We start from the raw sequence: 21,685 nt of genomic DNA on the forward strand, positions 1-21,685 counted from the left end.
AGTATTACATTGTGTCCTATAGGAAGTAAATTCTTACAGTAGAATTTTAGAAACAAAATATCTTCTTAAATTGTTTTGCAGCTTTGACATATCCTAACGCTAGTTGAATAATATACACAATCCTTAAAGAAGAGTAACTAAAAGTTGGGTTGCAAGATTGTTAATGAGACTGAAAGATACTTTATATTCATTATTCTTGCCTTGGATAGAGAAAGTTCTGAAGCTCTCACCCGCTTTTAACTCTCAGTTGAGTTCTGGCATTGACTGATGTATTTATCATGTTCATGAACTGGGAAGAAGAATTGGGAAGTACTGCACTGTGATTTTTTTTTTAAGCAGGAGCTTCTTTCTGTTTGGCTCCAAGGAGACACTGTACCCCAGGGATGTCACCAGCCTTTTCACTTCCACAATGATATTGTTAGTGTAGACAAAACTGACTAGTTTTAGATACAATTTTGAGAATTCAGGTCTGTAAGAAGCTCATCACTTTCAACTATTTCTGGTTTCAGTGAGGAGCCAGCTCTGAAAAGCTTCACGTTAGTTAGTTACATTACTTAGTTTTGACTTCCAAATTGTCATATTTGGCATGATCTACAACATTTTAATATTGTTAAACAAAACCCTTCTCTCCTCTCTAGACCTACCTCATTTCACCTCATCTATTTTGGAAGAGTCATGATGATATTTCCTGATTTCTGAGCATTCGAACACAGTTGAGACATGTTAAATCAAGTTAAAAGTTAATATGCTAATTTACTTAGTGTTGGATGACTTTGGTTTTCCTTTCTGTGTTTAGATGTACTGGGTAAATTTACCATTGTGCCTCAGATGTTTATTTATTTTGCATTTTGAGTGTAATCTATACAATGCAGTTGTTATTAGTTACTGTTTTTTTACAGTAGGGACTAAAATCCACAGTTAAAAACTTGAAAGCCTTTTGTACTGGAATTCTGAAAAGGCGTGCATGATTAAATGCAACGTATTTCCCAGAAAGGTTCACAAGCTAAAATCAAGATACATCGGGGAGGTAAGCAAGCAAGAGGAAAGAACAGGAGCAGGAAAATGAGTGAAACCACAAAAGAACACGGTTAATTGTTATGTTCTAAACCGGATAGAGCTATAAATGCTGTTCTTGGTATAAGTGAATAGAAATTATTCAACTGGCAGGGCTTCACTAGCATAGGAAAAAATAATGACATATATGTATTTTAAAATTGACTTCAGTACTGTAGTCTCTTTTGCAATAATGTTTCTCACCTATTATCTTTGTTAGTTTGCCAGCATTTATGATGTTTCTAAGTAAACGAAAAAGTACTGATATACGGATAAGGCCCTACGACTCTGTGTGCTTTTTGTTCAGGCGCCACACATGAGCTGTATCTGCGTAACTGAATGCACGTGAGATTTGTTTGTGAAGTAATCATTTATTATGCAAACACCAGAACTTCATTATATCAAATGTTATTAAATATGTACATGTTATTACTATTTAAAAGAACGAGTATCATTCCAAGATCTGCAAACTTCTCTCTAGCTTTGAGAGCTGCGGCAGAGCCTGTATTAATGCTAGTTTGAAAGCTGTAAGCTAATGCAGTGTCACTGTGAATGACACAGCACCACCTTCGAAGGCAAAACTTCATCAGCTGAATTCTTTAGTTACAATACAATCAAAAAAATCTTTTCTGACAATAATATATTTGTACATTGTTTAAATTTCCCAACTCTGTCCAGCTTGTAGGATGGAAGCAACGAATTCTGTCATGTTTAGGATTCTCAGATGCTGAAGAAGGGAATTCGTACCAGAAACATCTGATGGTAAAGGCCTTTTTAAAGGCAGAGAAGGGGGCACAGGAAGCAAAGAGAAAGATGCGTCCATCTGCTCTGCTGGTATCCAGCCAGGAGGTCTTAATATTTTTCTTGCTTAGGGTCCCATGGCCTCAGTGAGGATAATGCTTCCTATCAGTGACCCCCCTTCCCATCACCTCTCCACTAAACTGGTAGGTCAGCTTCTTCTTGACTTTCTTGACCTCTCCTGTCTTGCCATAGTTTCTCAAAGCCCGTGCCATCTTCTGGTAGGTCATTTTCTTGCGATTGCCTTTCTGGATGCCCCAGCGATGAGCCAATGCTTCCTTGTGCTTGGAGGAGAACTGGAAAGTACCTTTTTCCTTGTCCACCCACCAGATGCTGTCCTTCATGTCTCCACTGCGAAGAAGGTCCAGAAGGAACTGATACAGACGTATCTTTTTCTTGCTGCCTGTGTGAGAGTCAGAGAAGAAAGGCAGTGGAGCATTAGTATTAGCATGTAGTTGCTGGTGAGACAGCAGAACATATATAATTCATACAACTGTTCCAACTAGCTTGTCAGTCACATAACTTTTTCTGTTTGCAACATTTATAAATATAGACAGTGCTACACTCTGAGGACATAATGTGGATTGATGTATCGAAAAGAAAGCAACAAGAATAAAGAATTCCAAAGGCCAAACCCTTATTTTGAAATTAATTTTCTAATTTGAAGCTAAGTGAAAAACATTGCCAATCTGAAACTAATCTGAAGCTAATTTGGGCAGGTTACATAGAACGTGACTTTCAGGTACTAAGCAAACAGGGCTAAGTACTTTTAAAAATCAGTTCTTTGACCTTCTTGCATTGGTTTTCCCATCTTTTAGGGGAAATTGGAGTAGAAAAGGCAAAAGCCATTTCCATGCAGGAAGCCTGAATAGACAAGACAGAAGGAGGAAGTGGGAGTATGTGAAGAAATGAGATTTGAGTTACAGACACAGTTATGGTCATAAAAGATTTGGAGGACAGGAGCGTTCAAGGAGTCAGGGAAAGTAAAGCTTCAGCAGCGGAATAAAATACTAGCATGGTAGTTCTACAGTTTTATTCATTATCATCATGGTAATGTAACAGCTGCTCAGCACGCAGCTTGACGAAGTCCCTCTGTCTTCACTGACCTGTTTCTCCATGCATAATTCCAGGCCCAGGGTCCACACCATCGGTCTCCCCATCTGATACCTCCAATGGGGGGCTCTGCCTCTCTATGTCCTCCTCATCAGAACTGGGCTGCGGTGGAGAGGAGTACTGTAGGCACATCCGAGGCAGATAGGACACCTTTGGGAGAAAAGAGCAGTAGAGGGAGGAAGGAGTGATGGAGAGTGGGGCATCGAGATAAAAAAATGGAAGCGTCATGGAGAGAGTTACAGAGAAAAGGGGGGAGAAAATAAGAGGTGTATGTGATTATTTAGGGTAAAACTGACTTAGTTGTTGACTATAATAAATACTATGCAATTAAGAAACACCTGCAGCTAAAAATCAACACTTATATGTGTACAAAGATGCATCTTCGCAAGAGGGAAGGAGGAATAACTTTGTAAAGTCAGAACTTTCCCATATGCTTTATCCTATGCAAGTGATATTGTCCCTCTTCCCCCATACCTCCCCAAAGCTAACATTCTTCATGATGAGTTTCTGATCCCTGTTGCCTATCCTGAGTGTAAAACTGCTTTTGAGAACAACTTTTTTTTCTAACACAGACCTTCTGGAAGTACTCTTTTACATTTGAAAGAGCTGAAGAGTTCTACCATAGCATGGCTGCTTTGACTGGCTTTGGCTCTGTTGTCCTCTTCCTTTCTCAGGCATCATCCCTTCTGACAGCACTGCATCCCTCAGGACTGCATCCCACTCTGGAGATGGGGCTACATGGCTCTGTCAGCCTCCTGTCCTGAATTTCCCTCATGAGGAGGGGAACAGCTTTAGCACCAAGATGAAGATACATCATAGTGGCTTACATTCTCCTTTCCTGAGTGGCTATCTGCAAATTCCACATTAACGGGGATTTCTCATCTGCAAAGCTAGCAAGCCAGTTTTTGTGCTAAATTCTCTTGCTTTTATATAGAGGTCTTGTCAGGAGCAGTGTGGAATATACCTCAGCTCTGTAACTTCTCAGTTGCAGTCTGGTTTCTTAGGGATCATGACCAGTTGCAGCTTCTTATTTAAGAATGAGAAACAGATTGGTCTGAGGGGCAGGGGGTAAGAACCCAATTCCCACATTAAATAAAACCAACCAACGTCCCCCAAATCCAGAAGTATATAGAATGTGGTTTTCATTAAATGTGCCAGATCGATAGTCCTGGGAGGTGAGCTCCTTTTGAACTGCTCTTCCTTCCCTCCCCTGAGAAGGGACGTCTTCAGCCCGATTCCCTTCCCAGGGGACCTTAGGCACTGAAGCGGGGAGTGGGTGTTCACTTCATGAGTCACACCACCCGCCCCACGCCGTTTTTTTGCCGAGTGGTGCTTTTGCGATGAATTTTGCACCAGCTTAAAATGTCCCAATAAGGCATGTGCCAAGGGCTGGTTTGAGGGTGCAGCAGCGGGCGGTTAATGAGTTGGCAGATTGGCTGGCAGGAAGGCCAGGATTGGGCAAGAGTGTGTGTAAAGCTTCCTGCCAGATCCCCAAGAGCGACACTTCAGCCCTCACCACAGTGTCACCTTTAGCTTTTTACAGTTAAGAAAGCTGCGGCCTCAGGGCTAGGAAGGGAGAGACAGTGCCGGAGGGGAGGGGGAATGAGAAGGTGGGACAGTGTCTCACAGAGATGGGTGTCCCTGCAGAGGAAAAGGTTGTGGAAACCTGGAGTGTGTTAGGGGGTGGAGGAGAGTGAGGAAACCTCTGGGGCTGGAGGGGGATGTGGGAGAGAGCTGTGGAGGAGGAAGGGGGAATGGTGTCTCACAAGCAGAGGGAGTTGCAGAGGACAACCTGGGGAGTTGAGCAAGCTTCCCCCACGCTGTCCCCACTTTCCCTATCTGCTGTGTTTTTGCTTACACTTACTCTGCACTTGAAACTCAGTGTAGGTCAATGCACACAGTGCCACACAGTTGTGTTACACAGAGTCACAGAGGACCTGCTAGTGTGTTTGAAAGAGCCAGGTTATTAACACAGTTCTGGAGAGAGAAAGCTTAAGAAACTGCTAGCTACTTTCCATATTCTGATGTTGTCTCAGGGTCTTGTGATTTTCCTCTTTCTAAAGCTCTTCACTGTTTTCCAACCTTTTCTTTTGTTCTCCCTTCAGAATGACTATTGTTTTCTTAATTTGTTATTTGTGAGGCCACCTGTTGGCAGGCTAATAAAACTTTTTAAAGAAATCTTGTCCAAGAACAGCTTGAGCCTCAAATTTGATTTGACAAAAAATGTGATATCGACAGAAAATTAGAGAAATATATTTGCATGTTCTTCCTTTATTTACAAACCGTAACTGATATTGCATGATAAGCACGGGCAAATTCAAAATTCAAAAACTGGCAAATTCAGTGGAGGATTAAATCTTGCTTCCTGCTTCTGTTTCTTTGAAAATGCCCTGAATAATAGCATGTGTTGCCTAGAGCTGTGGCTGAGACACACCAGAGTCTGAACCTCAGAGTATGCCAGGGACCACTTGCATGAGCTACTGTACGTTAAAGTGAAAAGCCAAAGATCCCCAGCTGGTAAGGAAGAGGAGGGCAGTGGTGAACTCTGCCTACTAATATCTTCTGCAGCTTGGTATGGGGTGGGGCAGAGAGAGCACAGTACTCTTTGTCAAAAGTTGCAACAAAATCAATTATCTGCCTTTTGTCCTGAAGATGAGAACTGAGTAGAGTGAAGTGGGATAAGCAGAAGCACCCTCCCCTGTTTCTTGGTGGCGCTTCCAAAGACATCCATAAAGGGGCTAATTTTTATTCTTTGCCTTTGGTTGGAGGTAATGGTTGGTCATCACATATTAACAGTTGCACTGAGCAACTGAAATAACTCAAAGCTTCCCACAGACTGCTTGTTCCATGAAGCATTTTTTATATTTGTAACTTTCTGTTCCTAATTCTTTGTTTGTATCTACATCTTATATTCTATTCCTGATTTTTTTTCTGAGTAGTAGGTGAGAGGTTTGACAGCTTGCACTCCGTCAGTTTCCTGTTAACGGTGTTAACTTATTAGCTCAATTTTTTTCCTTCTTTGTTTTTGATTAATACGCTATTTCTATACAGTTTCAGTTTGCTTTGAACAAAGAAGCCCAAAATGACAAATCCATGCAGGCAGTTCCTGTCACAAAGCTTCAGCAATGGCACCATTGTATGCAGCACTGTAATCAGCACGCACTTTTTTCTTTGACCTCTGTCCTACTCTGTCTTGGATTAAGCACATTTTATGTAGCTTGCCTGCCTTGGCAAAATCCATAGCACAAGATCACCCACCTTTCTTATTGCTCCCAGTAATGACTTTGGCCATATTCTTGTAGGATCAAGAATTAAAAGTGATCTCCACAAACCCTTTGCTTAGTATCTTTGCAGTATGATGGAACCCCTTATAATTTCAGCTTTAGTGATAATTCACTGGCACTTTGGTGACTATCTTTACTGCAAAATGGAGTATCTTTTTTTACAGGGAGATGACTGGCTTCATGTGAAATCCGAGCAGAGACAAGACTATGTTTTGGCTTGTGACTTATTTACTTCCAGGTAAAAACATGTAGCTTGTCCTCTGCCTGTTTCACTGTGGTAAAATTACCAGTAACTTATCTTTATTAGCATTTCTTGTACAGGTCACGTAAAATTGTCAGGGTTACTTGGAAACATTTAAAACTTTCCCACTACTTTGAGGCTCAGAATACTTCCCTGTAGTCATGGCTACCCTTGCTATGACAATGCATCAGTTCTCAGGTCTTCTGCAGAATTTCAAAATTATTTATTTCAAAACAGTTAATTTTCATTCCAAATTAAACAAAATTTTGAAATTTCAAAAACCTCCACAAAATGCAATTATCTTTTGAGGCACAGTTTGAGAAACATGACTTCTCATATCCAGATAAAAAGAATGCTTAAACCGCATTTGTCCCGAGAATGAAGTTTTATATCAAGTGCTTGTGCAGTAAGAACTTGGGTAATTCATTTCCTCAATCTCTTTCACGTAAGAGTCTGCATTCCCCGATGCATTTTTTTTGTCTCCGTTAACTATCATCCTAAATTCTGAGTAAGGGTTGGTACTGTACCTGGTGGTTGAGCCCGATGTGTGTGGTTGGGATTGCAGAATCCAAGACATGCATTTGTTCAATCTCCATGTGCCTGTACAGCTGCTGCAGCTGGGGAGGCTGAACACTCTGCAGTTCTGTGAAGTGATTGTCTCCAAAGGTCTCAAACTCATTGTGCATGTGGTGTGGATGATAATCCCAGTAATGATCTAAAGAAAATAAAAATAGATTGTCTGTCATTACAAGATTAACAAACATGGCATTTACCTGTCTTCATTGGTTCCTACTCCTGTCACTGTCCTTCTGCCCTCTCCACACCATCCCTGTTGACCCGTCTATCTCTGGTGAAGATCCATGTAGCTCCCTGTAAAGTTTCTTTTCCTAATCTCATAAATGCCTGTGGCTGGAAAGTAATACTTAGGCCACTTTAATTAGGAGAATACTCTTAGATGGAGAGATGGATTTCAATGATAATTTAGCACAAGATGCAAAAGACATTAAAGCTGGCACCTTTCTCAAGAAGAGACCATAACAATCTTACATTTTCATTCTTTAGGCAACAAATCCTACTGATTTACATGTTGTCATATTCATATTACACTCTTCCTCATGGCATGGAAATGGAGATGGAAAAAATTTAGAAATCTTTCTACCATTATCTTCAATCTTTGTTTTAATCTGCTAGCAAAATATCAGGAATGCTGCAGAAAAGGCACAGCATTTTCCTAGATATTTCTTGTAATTACGTTTTGGTATGTCACACATTTTTTCAGGACCAATACTGGAGAATAAAAGGATAAACTGTTGCGACAGTCTTGTGTACACTGTTTAGAGTGAGGCTAGTTTCTGATGCAGACTCTTTCTCTACCTTTCATATCTCTTTAGTATATTTGAAATTTCTGTGATAATTTAGATTTTTTATTTCAAAAACATACAAAGTACTCAGATAACCATGATACTATTTCCTGATTTATTTTATTTACTTTTGAAATAAAATTCTGTATAATTTTCAGTTTTAGATTTTTTTTTTTTTAGTAAATGCCTCCAAAGTTTTAGAATTTCATATTTGCTGTTCAAAATTTAAAATCTGCTGGAGGAAATGGGAAGCATTGCAAATGCTATTTCTCTTTTACAGACAGTAGCTGCATGCGTCATTATGCACGTATTTGTGTGCACTCTTGTTTTTTAAAATCAAAGTCAACGTCACATCCTCTGCTCTAAATGAGCTAGGAGTTAATCTTCCATAGTTTAATTTTTCATGCATCATTTTATGCATGGCCAAAATTTCTGTATGATATTCAGTGAACAGTTCTAATTTATATCTTACTGTTCCATGCTTTCTTCTCTTGTATCATGATAAATCATTTCTGTCCTACCCTTCACATGTTTTCAGGTTGCTATCATGTACCCTTACAATATACTCCTAATTATCACTTAACCCAGCTGCAGGTTTTTAGCTCTCAGTCTTTCAATATAAGTCAGCATATTCACTCCCCTAATCACACTTGCATACTTCTGCAAGCTCCCTCCCAGCTATTGACATCCTTCCAATAATGCGATGGACAGAACCGAACATGTTGTTTCAAGCACAGTGGTACTGAATTTATAGAGGAGCAATTGTCTCATTCTGAAATATGATGGTTTTGTCTATGACGTTATCTGAATACTAATGTGCTGTGAATATTTTTTCCTAAATACCAGTTTCATTCTTTCTCTCAGCTTCTATCTCCTCATCCTTCCCCACTTATGTTTCAATCAGGTCTTATCTCATTGAGGATTTGAGATCTGGGATAGTGACTTTGAATGTGGCTTCCTTGAGAGGGAACTCAGTGATCTGTTTCTACCAAACATAGCCGTACCTGAGAAGTTATAAGTTCTCTTAACTGCTGTTATCACTCAGGCCTGTAGAAATTTATTTGGAGGCTCTGTCAGACCATTTACCACACCAGTGCTTACTTTGTGTCCTTCCCGCTTTTCTGATTCATGGATAAATCATGTCACTGCATGTGAAAGGGAAGGAAAGGTGCTTATAAAAGCACCCAGGGAGTTGCTGCATTACTTTGTAATTTCTTTGCTTTGTTTTATAGTGCTTTCTGCAGGATATGTATGGATTTCATAGTTCAAAGTTGTAATTATAATACACAGTAGCACTTCTTCATTTTGCAGTGCTAGAGAAAAGTTTTTGTTTCTTTGGTAAAAAAGTGCTTTTTTATGGGTGCAAAGTACCCAAGTACTTTTACATTCACATCTGGTCCAACCCAGGAAATGACAGACTGTTTGAGTATGAATCCACAGGTTATCCAAAGCTGTGTCCCGGTAGAAGGCTTTGGGCAGTTTCAATCTGAAACTTTTTTGCTTAGCTGGAAAACTGAGCAACACTAACTCATGCTTTTTCTGGGTTAAATTACTGCAGATTCCTCTAAGTAGAGCCAACCATTGAGGCTCTATATGCCATGGACAGCCTCGTATAACAAATTGTTGAGAATACATTGCAGGAGTGACGTATACTCTTGTTCCTTAGAATGATCTGGCTCTGCTCCTTGTGCAGAAAGGCCTTTGTCAGATGGCAATGTATAGTCTCAAAGACCCCTTGTCTTTGATAATCTACCACACTGAATGACATTGATGCGTAATAGTGAGGATGACAAAGCCCAGGCAAAACTCCTGAGGCTGTCAATAGCAGGTCTGCAGCTGTGGAATGTCTTGCTAGTAGTAACCATGGTAGTCAAGAGAGAACACAGTATGTTTCCATCATGCACAGCCATGAGTATTTGCGCATGTTCCTAGTGGTGCATAGCCAGGAGTATCTGTGCATGCTCCTAGTGGTGTACTTTTGATTCTTCTTACATATTCTTTTTTATCAGCAGTCATGTTTTTATACTTCAAGATACCTCTTCATTTTTGGAGCTTAGGACAAGGCTCCTGCTGCCTCCAGAACTGTAGTTTTAAACTCTTTCTTGGCAAATAAATCAACCTATGGAACACTATTGATGCATACTCATGTTAATCACTATGTAATATTTAGCCTTGTTGTTACTGAATTCCTTTATTTATGGAATTAGATGCTGCTGTAAAGTACTATAATAGAATTGTACTAATAGCACAGCATTTAGGAACTTAAAGTGACCACGTAATAACAATACATTACAAAATAAATCTATGTCAGAAATTACTTCAACACAAACTTACATCCAAATATTCAAGTTGTGACAGGAGCAAAAGTCCTTATTTCTTTCTAAATTATCTATAATTTCACAGTGATGCTTAGGAAAAACAATATTGGTTTAGTTACATTAAATTCTGAATTCTGTCTCCACAAGCCCCTCTGCAGTTAACCATCCTGGCTAAGTTATTACACATGAAAATATATTAAAAAAATCTAAATAACTGTGTCTGCAGTTATTACAGTTATCATCAGCTATTTCTTTCTATATCCTTTGCTATTTTTATGTCAGTAATGCATAGCAATTCTGTTCTTCTCTTAAAACCATAAGGGTGGGAGGAAGAAAAAAGAAAGGAGAGACAAGTTCTAGAAATGGAAAGTGTCTGTTCTTTGGGTAAAGGAAAATATCATTAAAAGCCAAGCTATAGCTACACAATGGAGTCATTATGAGAAATTTCATGTGAAGTGAAAGAGGATGTGAAAAAAATTCTCTCTTATAGAGACATGGAGATTGTGTTTGTTTTGGTCTTGTATGTAGTGAAAGGTTAGAGGAAGGACAATCATGAATTCTGATCTCCCTCCCATGACACAGAGGATGTTAGCCTGTTGGGAAGCAGTAGCAGACCTAAAGGCATTGTGTTAATATCCACCATGAAGGTAGATTCTCACTCTACCAGTGAGGAAACATAACTGAACTTTCTCAGCTATCTTCTGACTGATGTAAATTTCTTTGCTCCCATTTCAATAGGTGAATGATGTTAGAACCAGCAATTAGAATAGGAAATTGGCTTAAGGAAGGTATTTATTGTAAAGTGGAGTAACAGGCTAAATCTGCAGAACCATGCAGAAATTAATGAGCCATCTCCTGCCCCAGAGACATGTTGGCTCTGCCAGCCCAGCGCTCCGTGTCACACATGGTGAGGAGGCTGTGCTGTCCTGGCGGGGTCTGAGCGAGGGGCTCTGGGTGGTTCTGCTCTGTGCTGTACAGATTTTCCAACTCGTTTTGAACTAGGCGAGGGTTTTTTACACAGTGCCACATTGCGCACCTTAGGTGTTCCCACAGTGTTTCGCTTGTCTGAAGAAACAAGCCAAGAAAAAACCCATAGAGGAAATGAGAAAAGAATTGAAGGACACTGGAAAACAAATGTCTTGATTCCCTACAGAACCGTTCCGTGTTGAGCAAAATGCTGTTCTCCTAGGCAGAGCAGCAGTCTTAGCTATAACAGTAGCACCTCATCAGCTCCTACTTTACAAATTTCATTATTTTGATAATGCCAAATGTTCGAAAACCTATGAGTCAGGCCCCAGTAAATCATGAGAATGCCTTTGAATTGAGGGGATTTTTAAATGAAGTTTGGGGTTCTTTCTATTTTTCCATATAGCATTTAAGACTAAGTTTCACATGGTTGGACTTCCCTCCACTTCTTTGTGGACTAAAATCCTAACAAAATCAAAGCTGAGATTCTTAAATGATCATATAACTCCAGGAGGTGGGATGAAAATAAAATCCCGAATCACGAAATCTAGTAAATTCCATGAGGTGAGCAACAGAGTGAACAAGTGTCAGCATTCAGCTTCATACAAAAAGTGATTTTTAGTAAACCAATAATGTTTAGTAATAACTTAGAGACAAAGCTGCAGTGTAATTTTGTAATTGCCAAGATTGCATTAGTGTTACAAAATATGTTGTATTACATGTACAGACTTACTAGCATACAAGCTCAGGGTAAGCTGATGGACTAACACTTCAGTCCTTGAAGTAGTTTCTGTCCTGCATGACTGTTTCTCTGTGTTTATTACGGTATTTACAAAATAGTTAAACTACAGTATGCAAAAAAAAAAAAAAAGCAAATAATTCACTATGTGATGGGCATATGGGTATTTTTATGGTGTGTTTTTGCTTCGTTAAATTTATTGTTTGCTGATTGGCAATGATCTTCAACATATAAAATAAGTGACACACTATCGTGTGTACTTTACTGCCTACTCACATAAACATGGAGTAAGGGTTGGCTTCAGCATTGTGTTCTAGAAAAGGGACAGTAATGCATGTAAAACAGATCTACAGATTAAGATATTGCCATATCCCTGTCATAAAATTAATTTGTGAGCTGTAACAGTGAGGTAGTCTGACACTTAGAATAGAAACATAGAATCATTTCAGTTGGAAGAGACCCTCAGGATCATCGAGTCCAACCATAACCTAACTCTAGCACTAAACCACGTCCCTAAGAACCTCGTCTATGCGCCTTTTAAACACCTCCAGGGATGGTGACTCCACCACTTCCCTGGGCAGCCTGTTCCAATGCCTGACAACCCTTTCTGTGAAGAATTTTTTCCTAATATCCAATCTAAAGCTCCCCTGGTGCACCTTGAGGCCATTTCCTCTTGTCCTATCACTTGCTACTTGGGAGAAGAGACCAACACCCTCCATGCTACAACCTCCTTTCAGGTAGTTGTAGACAGCGATCAGGTCTCCCCTCAGCCTCCTTTTCTCCAGGCTGAACAGCCCCAGTTCCCTCAGCTGCTCCTCATCAGACCTGAGCAAGACCTTCTATTTCTTTAGCAGTCCCTTATCAGCAAAGTCAGAAGTATTATTCTGTCTTGTTGTATCTATTTACTTTATGTGGTAGCTTTTCTTTGGGGTCCATAGTGGTATTGAGTAGACCTGAAAAATTATTTTTTATGTATTGCCATTTTTTATGTATTGTATGATCTCACTGTACCCCAAGCTGAACTCCTCTCTCACAATTCTGTTCTGTTTGTTTCTTTTTTTTCCTATTTATTTGTGTTCTCAGTGTTTTCACTTCACTGCTATCACTGCAGCACCTTACTTATTCTTTTATATTTATTGTTTAATTGTCACAATTACCTTTTGAGATAATAAATGTTATCCTCATTTTATGGGTGTGCAAACAGGTGCAGGTTATAATGTAAAAACCCTGAATTTCCATGCGGAATTTGCGGGGTTTGATGAATGTGACTTGACAGATGCCATGAGATAACTTATAAAAGCTGAATTAATTCTTTGTCTTCAGGCATCAAGAATATCATAGATGTTTCTTGAATACAATGTAGAGCACAAATTTAGGTAGGGATCTTTTTCAGGTAAATGCTCAGAACAATCCTAGTCTGTAACTTGCTGTCCCTTGAGGTAGTTTCTGTTGCCACAGATAAAACAGTGCTGTACTGTGAAGTTGTTAGACATTTTAAACTAAGCAGTGATGGGTCTAGTTGCTATATCAGTGGGAGTCTTTTAGGGAAACTCCAGGATCTGAAGGGACTGCCACAAGTGATACAGTAGAACGGTGCTTTTCCTTCCTGAGTCAATATTGACTCTGATATTTCCAGGGTGGTGTTGCTGGATCATTGTATTGCACAGAAGACAAAATTCACGAAGCAAGGCTCGCCCCTCTGATCTACAGTCCAGTGCCCAGACAAGATGAAAATATAAAGACACCAAAGCTTTGAAGTCACATACATAAATTGAAACAATAAATATTCATACAGTATTTTTACATTGACCTAGGTTTACGTACAAACAGCTACAAGGAAGTTTTACATAGATTTAGAGAGAGGAAGTACTTGGGTGTACTGGAGGAAGAGTGAAAGTTAAAGCTAGGTGTGGCAGCATGCAGAAGAGGTCAAAAAAACCAGAGAAATGTATGGAGTTGAAAAAGGCCAAATAGTGAAGAAATATAATTAAAATGAAGGCACAAATATTGCATCTGGGACCTAAGTCAAACAGGAATTGGAGATGGGAATACAAGAAGAGAAATACAGTATTGCAAAGCCATGTCCTCAAAGAGCTCTGAAACAACCAGAGTGCTTTTGATCTGCAAAGGAAAGTAAAAACCCTGTGAAGATAATGAAGGACAGACATCAGGAGATCCCACTCTCCTGGCAATACACTAAATAATGTGGGAGCTCCTCACATCATTCAGTGCCTTCTAAAATTCTCTTTCAGAGACAGTGTGTTGCAGTTGCTGGGTTGGAACAGTACCATTAAGCAGAATAAAACATTGTTGGTTTTTGATTTGAAAGTATGTGCCCATACATCATAGATCACAGCAACATGTTTGTTCTTTTCCTGAATGTCCTAAATCTGTTTCCTGTGGTGTTCCATGAGACTATGCTTCAAGAAGACATTTTTTAACTTACCACCATGACTTTCTCCGTCACTGTTGAGATATTGGTAATAGTCATGGGGCTGTCGGTAGAGGTCGGAATCATAGGATACCATATCTTCAGAGGGCTGTAAAGAGAAGAGGAATTTTCAGAACTATAAGTTTACACAAATCCCTTCAAAATTATTCATATAGTTAGTGAAGGGGAGACGCCAACATATTTTATATTGCCTAGGGAATGAATGGGGAAGCTTCAAGTTCCTATTGAATCAGCAGGAATAAAATGCTTGACACCAAACACTGTTTTGCAAAGCAAAAGAAAAAAAAAAAAAGATTAATCCATCTCCTTAGATCCACTCTGTGTAGCAGAACTTGTCCTGTGGCATTGCACAATTTCTTGATGTCCCACCCTCCAACCTTCTGTGGATACTACTCAGAGAGCTGTCTTGGACACCAGGCCCAAGCCAAGATACCGTCACACCAGCACGGCAGGGAAATTTTTCCTTTGGTAGTGACACACATTTATTATTATTATTCCTCCTCTACACAAAAGAGAAAGCAGAAACCTTCAGCATGTTATTCTGAATGTTTCTAGGATGTCTCACTAAGCGGTGGAAGTTTGTAGGAGGGTAATGACATTGGCAGAGGGCATAAGAACATTCTATTTCTCCGTTTTTGTCCAAGATGAACTGTAGAAGTTTTCTGGTTCAAACCAGCTGCTCAGGGCTGTTAGGTCTGCACAGAGAAGACTTACGAAGTCCAAATGCAGGGCAGATATTGAGTCATGACCTATTGGGTGCTTAGCTGTAGAACTGAGGTCCTCTCTTGCTTCTTAAAAGAGGTGACATAGGGTAACTTTCCCACTTGATTTCCTCCCCATGTCTAGTACTCTGACTGTTTAACATCTTACATTGTTTCAATAAAGGTAGTCTGTTTATTATTAGTTGTGCACAATTCTGTTGCTTTGTTTAACATTTGGTTTTGTCTTTTTCCAGAATAAAGAGTTGGAGCAGAGCAATGTCCTTTACAGGGCTTTGCTAAACTTTAGTCCAGTTAAGTTAGTTAGAATATTTTCTTCCAATCTGAACAAATTCAATGTAGAACTCAAACATGTTGCTTTTTGTTCTGAAAGGGAATTATTTCTAGTAGGTACTAATAGAAGCATTTTTTTTTCTGTTAATGACCTTAGCATAACTAACTTTAAAGAAAAGGACAAATACTTAAAACAACATGATAACTTACATGATGGACATATTTTTTATGCTCATATGTTTATATGTTCAAATGTTCATATGCCTATCTGTATCTCCCAAATCCTCATCTCCCTCCATAAATCTGTCTCATTTTTGGAACACCAGCATTTTGGAAGATTAGGCTACGGTGACAGCATGCCAGAAATGCAGGCAAGGTAAGCTTCTCTTTTTCTTCCTCCTCTAGACTACTCAAGAAAATGAAACCTAAGGCAGAAGCTGCCATTAAAATCCAGATGGAGGTGGTAGATAAGCAGCTAGCAAAAGGAAAAGATTTTTTTCTGGTGAAAACTACATCAGAGTTACCATTGCTCATTAACTCTACTCTTTAATTCTTCTAGTTAACTCCTTCAGTTCATTCTGTCGGAATTTGGGGATTTAGAGATTGTCCTTTTCTAGGGATGTGATTTCTATGATGACATCGATGAAATTAGATCAAGAAAAAGATGGACTTATTCCCATAGGATTAAGACGTTAGAACACAAAAAAATAGAAAATTCTTTTTAGAAAATACTTTGGACCTTGGTAGATCCTTAGTAGCAGCTGCGTGCTGTATTAGCATATCATGTTAAAATGCACTGGTAAGACTGCATAAAACGTCATGACTTCCAGAACACACACAAACTGGGCATCAGATCCATGGAATATTCAAAGCCTCAGAAGCAAATCCATTGCCTGTCTATCAGCTCCCAATATAATCTGTGGTGGTACGTAATTGTTTTAGGGAAATATTGAGAAAATTCCTCACCATGGAGGTAGTGAGGCACTGGAACAGGCTGCCCAGAGAAACTGTGGATGTCCCATCCCTCTAAGTGTTCAAGGCCAGGTTGGACAGGGCTTTGAGCAACCTGGTCTAGTGGAAGGTGTCCCTGCCCATGGCAGGGGGTTGCAACTAGATGATCTTTAAGGTCCCTTCCAACCCAAACCATTCTGTGATCCTAGGATTCTGTGATTCCATAAAAATGACAACCCACAGTGAAGATAATCTAAGGGAAGGACGAAGTAAAAGGAGCAAATAATCATTTCATTGTATCCACAACAGGGATATCAGTGAAGTGACTCCTCTTATTTTTTCTCTCCAGACAATCGAGGTGTAGTCTTCCTTTCCAAATGAATATAATTCCAATAGAATTGCCCTTCAACTACACAGAGATTTAATGGGAAGTATAACCTATTTTCTAGATTTCAGAGGGGTGATCAAAGAAGATAGTACAACATGGGTTCTCTCTGATGCTTTTGGTTTTACTCTACATAATTTCTTTGTGTCTTCTCTAACTGTGACTGATTATATGCATTCACTCAACCATATTCCTTAGACCTGTGGTGTACTCTGATCTCTCACAAGAAAATGGCTGTATTTTTTTCTTTCTTCAGGATAAAGTTCTGAAAGGAATTTCTACTTTTCATTATCTTTGCAAATTAATTCACCCCACCACCCATTTCCTTTCTGTAAATATATGCTTCCTGTTAAATCGTGTCAACCTGAAGAACATACTAAGTTTTTGCCTTCATATTCAGAATTGTTAATTTGCCATAACTCAAAGGAAAGCATTCATATTTTGTGAAAGGGGAGATCTCAACATCCAAATGGAAAATATGCATCATACTAGTTGGGAGAAATGGAGGTTAAAAATATATATAAATACACATAGTTTGAAAGAAAAATCTGTTTGCTTTCAAGTAAAATACCAGAAACTGACTGAAAAGATAAAAATTTTCCATATCTAAATGCATCAAAATGTGTACCTCTGATAAATATTTGGCCAAAACTAAACGAATTTCCAAAGAAATCATTGTCCTGTCAATAAAGGCTTAATTTGATATGTATATAATTTCCACTGCTACAAGAAAAACAGTGTCATTCATATCTTTACAGAAGTATATCTTGGCAGGAAGGCCAAGCATTAGTCCAAAAGTAGATGAACAATATGTATTTTAGGCATGGGAAAGAACGTTTGACTTTTCCTAGTTGTGTCCTTCCTTTGGTGTCTCTTCTTCCCTAAGATTTTCCAAACTCCCCCATTGCAGTCTGATATACTGTAAGGGGCAATAACGTTTCACAGCATAAGAGCTGAGAATGAAGTATTTCTACCATTCAAAAGCTAGTTTTATGAGCTCAGATGTGTAAAGGAAGATGTGTTAAACCAACTCTTCAAAAAGCGATTCCCTTATTATTTACAGATCTGGCTGGCTGCAGAGTGAGTTGCAGATATTCAGCATCTAAACACCAGTCTGCTTTTACATAGATCATTGGTTTTTTACATACTCTGATTTGAAAGTCTGGGACTTAAAACCTCTTTATTATGCATTGTGGGAATTTCCTTCCTTGAGTTTGTTTTCTGTTCAATGATCCATTTGATAAAATATGTATGTGTATATCCTTGTTAACTCATGCAACCTGGACCAACCTATCCCCACAAAGGACTTTCATGAGGACCACTTTCCATCTTACTGTCTGATCTTTAAGGGTACAGTAACTAAGATGGGAAGATGTATATTTAATATTAAAAGTTTATGTATCATAACTTAATCAGATGGTGGTCAAAGGAGACAGTACAGCATGGATTCTATCTGATTATCTTTACCCTATAGGAAAGTGGGATATTTTCTTCTATTCATTAGAGAAACTATTTCCAAGAACCTGTTTTGTTTTTTTTTTTTTAAGTTATATTAAAAGTTTTTCTCTAGTTAGAGAGAAGAGGTTTCACCATCTGCTGCTGTTGCCCGTTGTACCAATCTTTACCCACTTGCCCTGTCCTTTTCTGGAACCTCCCCACCCACACACCCATTTCATCATCTTACTTACTAATAGCACTTCCATGACACTGAACTGTTTTGTTTCCCCTTAGAAAATGCAAAGAATGGCTTATGTTACAATTTAATATTTAACTGATGTCAATGGCCATTTGTTCTATCAATTGTTTTCATGTAAAAGAGTGACAGAAAGCTTTGTTAGCAGCTCATAGCTGTGGTCTGAAGTTGATATCTCTTTTCCTACGTGCCATGAGGTGCAGTACTCTATCTAAAACCATATTCCAACCTCAACAAACAATACTTTATCTGTCACAGACTTTGATAAACGGAGAGTTGTCTTCATCTTCCATATTTGTCCTGAAAATCAAGGGGAAAACCACAGAACTACTTGCAGAAAGCTTGGTTGGCATTGGTTAAGAGAGATACAGGGAACTCAGCTGAACAGCAATCTGAAAATTCTTATTATTTACCAAGACTTTGTCAGATGATTCCAAGTGATTGTAAATTCACTAAATGCTGATCTTTTTTTGTTGTCCTGACATAGCTATTCACTGACATGTGATTCAGAAATACTCCATACAGTTTCCAATGATGTGCTGCTGATACAGGTTTTAAGGCCAAGGTTAACCATATTTCCTTGGAAAAAAAATATTGGATAACTATTTAGAAAAGATGAGTAAAAATATTAGCACAATCACTCATTGGGCCACGAGCTTTGTGGAACAGAGCACCTCTGTGGGCATTTCGCTCTCGTACACATATACTTCCATTCTAAGCTGTGATTTCTACAGGTGGCTGCTTAGAGATCCACATATAACTGGGGCCCTCTTTAGATAAAGCTGTTTGACAATAATTTTTTGCCCCATAGCACAACTGGATTCTATCCTGCACTGGACTTTTCCATACAAAATTCCTAATCTTCAGAGAAATATGTAGCACTCTTAAACCATTTGAGCGGCGTTTTCCAGATGAAGGGTAAGTTTCCTAGCGCAGGCAGGAGGAAGGCAGTTACTGACCCAACTTCATCCGAGAGGGGAGGGACGGAGGAGGGAAGTGTTGCTTTGCAGAAACCCCTGTCTAGAAGCAGGCCCATATCTCCCCTCTGAAAAAGTCTCAGGAGGCACGGACACTTGTGATGATGCCATATGGGCCTCTGACTGGCAGTGCTCAAAGTGCTCTTAAAACCATTTTGAAAGTACAAACCACAGAATTATTAACGTTTGGACATTTTGTTCGCAAAAATAAAAACCAATTTGCCCTGTCAAGTGTCCCCATAAGACATAATTGTATTTTTACTGCCTGTTGTATCATTCATCTGAACAGAGTTCAGCCAGAATATTAACTGCAACACAAATTAGAATATAGGCCAGACTGTGTTAGATTTTCACTCCATTTATTCAATATATGCACTGGAATTCAGTACTGAAAGAGTCCAGGAAACTTGGCTATGAGTGAATGAGTGGACAGCAAATTTACAGTTATGTCTTTTTTTCAATGGAGATGCTGGTTTCTGGGTTGGTTGAGGGCAAACTTTGGGTTTCTTTTTATTTTTCAAGTCCCACAGATAACATATTGAGAAATCTCTGTGTACTTTTTTTATTTTCTCAGTTTCTCTTCAGATTTCTGTCCTGACATATTTACAGGAGATCCACCGGGCAACTCGGTGTATTTAAGAAAAAGAAAAAAAGATTTTTAGGGTTTTCTCACCCTTTGGGTAGATAGGGGATTTCAGAGACACTGATGATGAACTGCTAGCATAAAGGGTCTCACCAAAAGAAGACATATTTTTTCAGTCAAGATGGATACCAAACATGAAAGGAATTCAAAGGGCCATCTTTCTGAGTGGAAGATAAGGAAACATGTCTCTAGCCTTTATTAGATGGGACAAGAAAAAAAAAAAAACTTGATACAAGTTTTGTTAAAAGGACTCCCGGATCTGCATTGTCTCTTTCTGTTTTCCGGACACATACAGCAATTACCGTAAGTTATCTACCACATAAAAAGCCAAGTAAAACACCTTATCTGACATTTCTTCAGCTTCTACAAACTTAATGAAATCTAGTTAGGGCTGCTTTTACCCATTCTGCTTAGAGATTTCCCAGTAGGCCTTGTTTCGGAACAACAGGTTAGTGGCATTATGTTCTTCATAAATAATAATTCCTGAACTCACCATATGATAAATTCCAGCAGTGTAACAATGCTTCAGAGTTAAAGAAAGGACAGAAACAGCCTCCTAAGTATATGGGAAAATTTTTGTCTTTGAGAAAACATTGAAAGACCCAATTAAGGGCTGTGGGGTTTTTCGTCTCATTCACCAATTGTTTTTTCACAGCAAGTACATTCAAGAGAGTTCAGTTCAAGAGAAGCTGAAGTTAGAAGCTAAAATGCCATCATTACAAAGCACACAGAGTCCTAAAATCTGCAATATGTAAAATCAGCATTCAGCAACTCTTCTGTCATAGATTGGTAGATAGTTAAATATATAAACTATGTCGGAGACTCCAGATTATTAAGAATTACAACCTGAAGAAAGACTCGGCCTTATATCACAGAGCCATCACTGAAGAAAAAAATTTACTGACTTGCTCTACACGTACTGTACAAAAATGCTATACATTTAATCTGTGAAAACAAATGGAGATCAAAATCAGATACAAGTTTAGGGAGGAAATGTTAATTTCCCATTCATTGCAATGTTGTCACTAGCTTTATATATTGACCTAAGCCCAACTTCCTGGCATTACAAAGACAGACCAAAACAGAGGTATTCTCAAATAACAAAACCTGGTTTACTTTGCCTTTTGCTACTGAGCCCAATGATCCAATAAACCCCATATACTCACAGGGGGAATGAGGGGAAATCCTTCCATTTTGCAAGCTTGCAACATTCAGCCAACTTCTGAGTGAAGTTTTCTTAATTCAGTTTTCAAACATCCAGAATAACTGACTTGAAAAAATCACATGAAAAAAAAATTTTTAAAAAAAAAGGAAAAAGAAAAAGAAAAAAAAGTGAGATCCTTGGACTCTGGTAAGTCCCTTTGCAGTGACGGATCTCAGGATAGGAGAAGGACCCTAACAAGTTTTCATAGTTTGCCCTAATAGGTTCTGAGGTGAACTTCTTCCCGAGCTGTATGTGAAGTTCCTGATTTTATCAAATGTCTGTAGAAGGGAGATAGCCCTTGGGTCTATCAGTGCGCTGTGACATCACAGCTTTAGCCAGTTTGCATAAATCTCATTTCAGGGAGCCGCGGCTGCAACAGGAAGTCTGCCCAGAGCCAGATCTGCCATGGGCAGGTGCTTGCTTTATAATCAGCAACCGGAGCCTGGGCCTGCTACCAATAAACAAGCGTATGGGTGCGGTGCTCGGGGGAAGACTATGTGCTTCCCACTGTAGAT

At 39.1% G+C, this 21,685-nt stretch overlaps 1 protein-coding gene across 1 annotated transcript; it reads right to left on the minus strand.

The window, feature by feature from the left end:
* Positions 1 to 1,458: 1,458 nt before the first annotated feature.
* SPI1 (Spi-1 proto-oncogene) lies at positions 1,459 to 21,427 on the minus strand. Its single transcript, XM_065636443.1, has 5 exons — positions 21,133 to 21,427; positions 14,320 to 14,413; positions 7,017 to 7,204; positions 2,958 to 3,114; positions 1,459 to 2,254 (listed from the first exon to the last, which is right to left on the minus strand). Exons 1-5 carry the CDS (start codon positions 21,175 to 21,177, stop codon positions 1,938 to 1,940), a joined length of 801 nt encoding a protein of 266 aa, XP_065492515.1. The 5' UTR covers positions 21,178 to 21,427; the 3' UTR covers positions 1,459 to 1,937.
* Positions 21,428 to 21,685: the final 258 nt, after the last annotated feature.

This window comes from Caloenas nicobarica, chromosome 5 (genome assembly GCF_036013445.1).
Source record: "Caloenas nicobarica isolate bCalNic1 chromosome 5, bCalNic1.hap1, whole genome shotgun sequence".
Lineage (NCBI taxonomy): Eukaryota > Metazoa > Chordata > Aves > Columbiformes > Columbidae > Caloenas > Caloenas nicobarica.

What these genes read in the sequence shown, in the direction of transcription:
- SPI1 (XM_065636443.1), bottom strand. Translation starts at nt 21,177, where the DNA reads ATGTTGCAAGCTTGCAAAATGGAAGGATTTCCCCTCATTCCCCCT. An exon ending in ACATCGGGCTCAACCACCAG is followed by an intron (nt 3,115 to 7,016) that starts GTACAGTACCAA and finishes TTTCTCCCAAAG; the next exon opens with GTGTCCTATCTGCCTCGGAT. An exon ending in AATTATGCATGGAGAAACAG is followed by an intron (nt 2,255 to 2,957) that starts GTCAGTGAAGAC and finishes ACTCTCACACAG; the next exon opens with GCAGCAAGAAAAAGATACGT.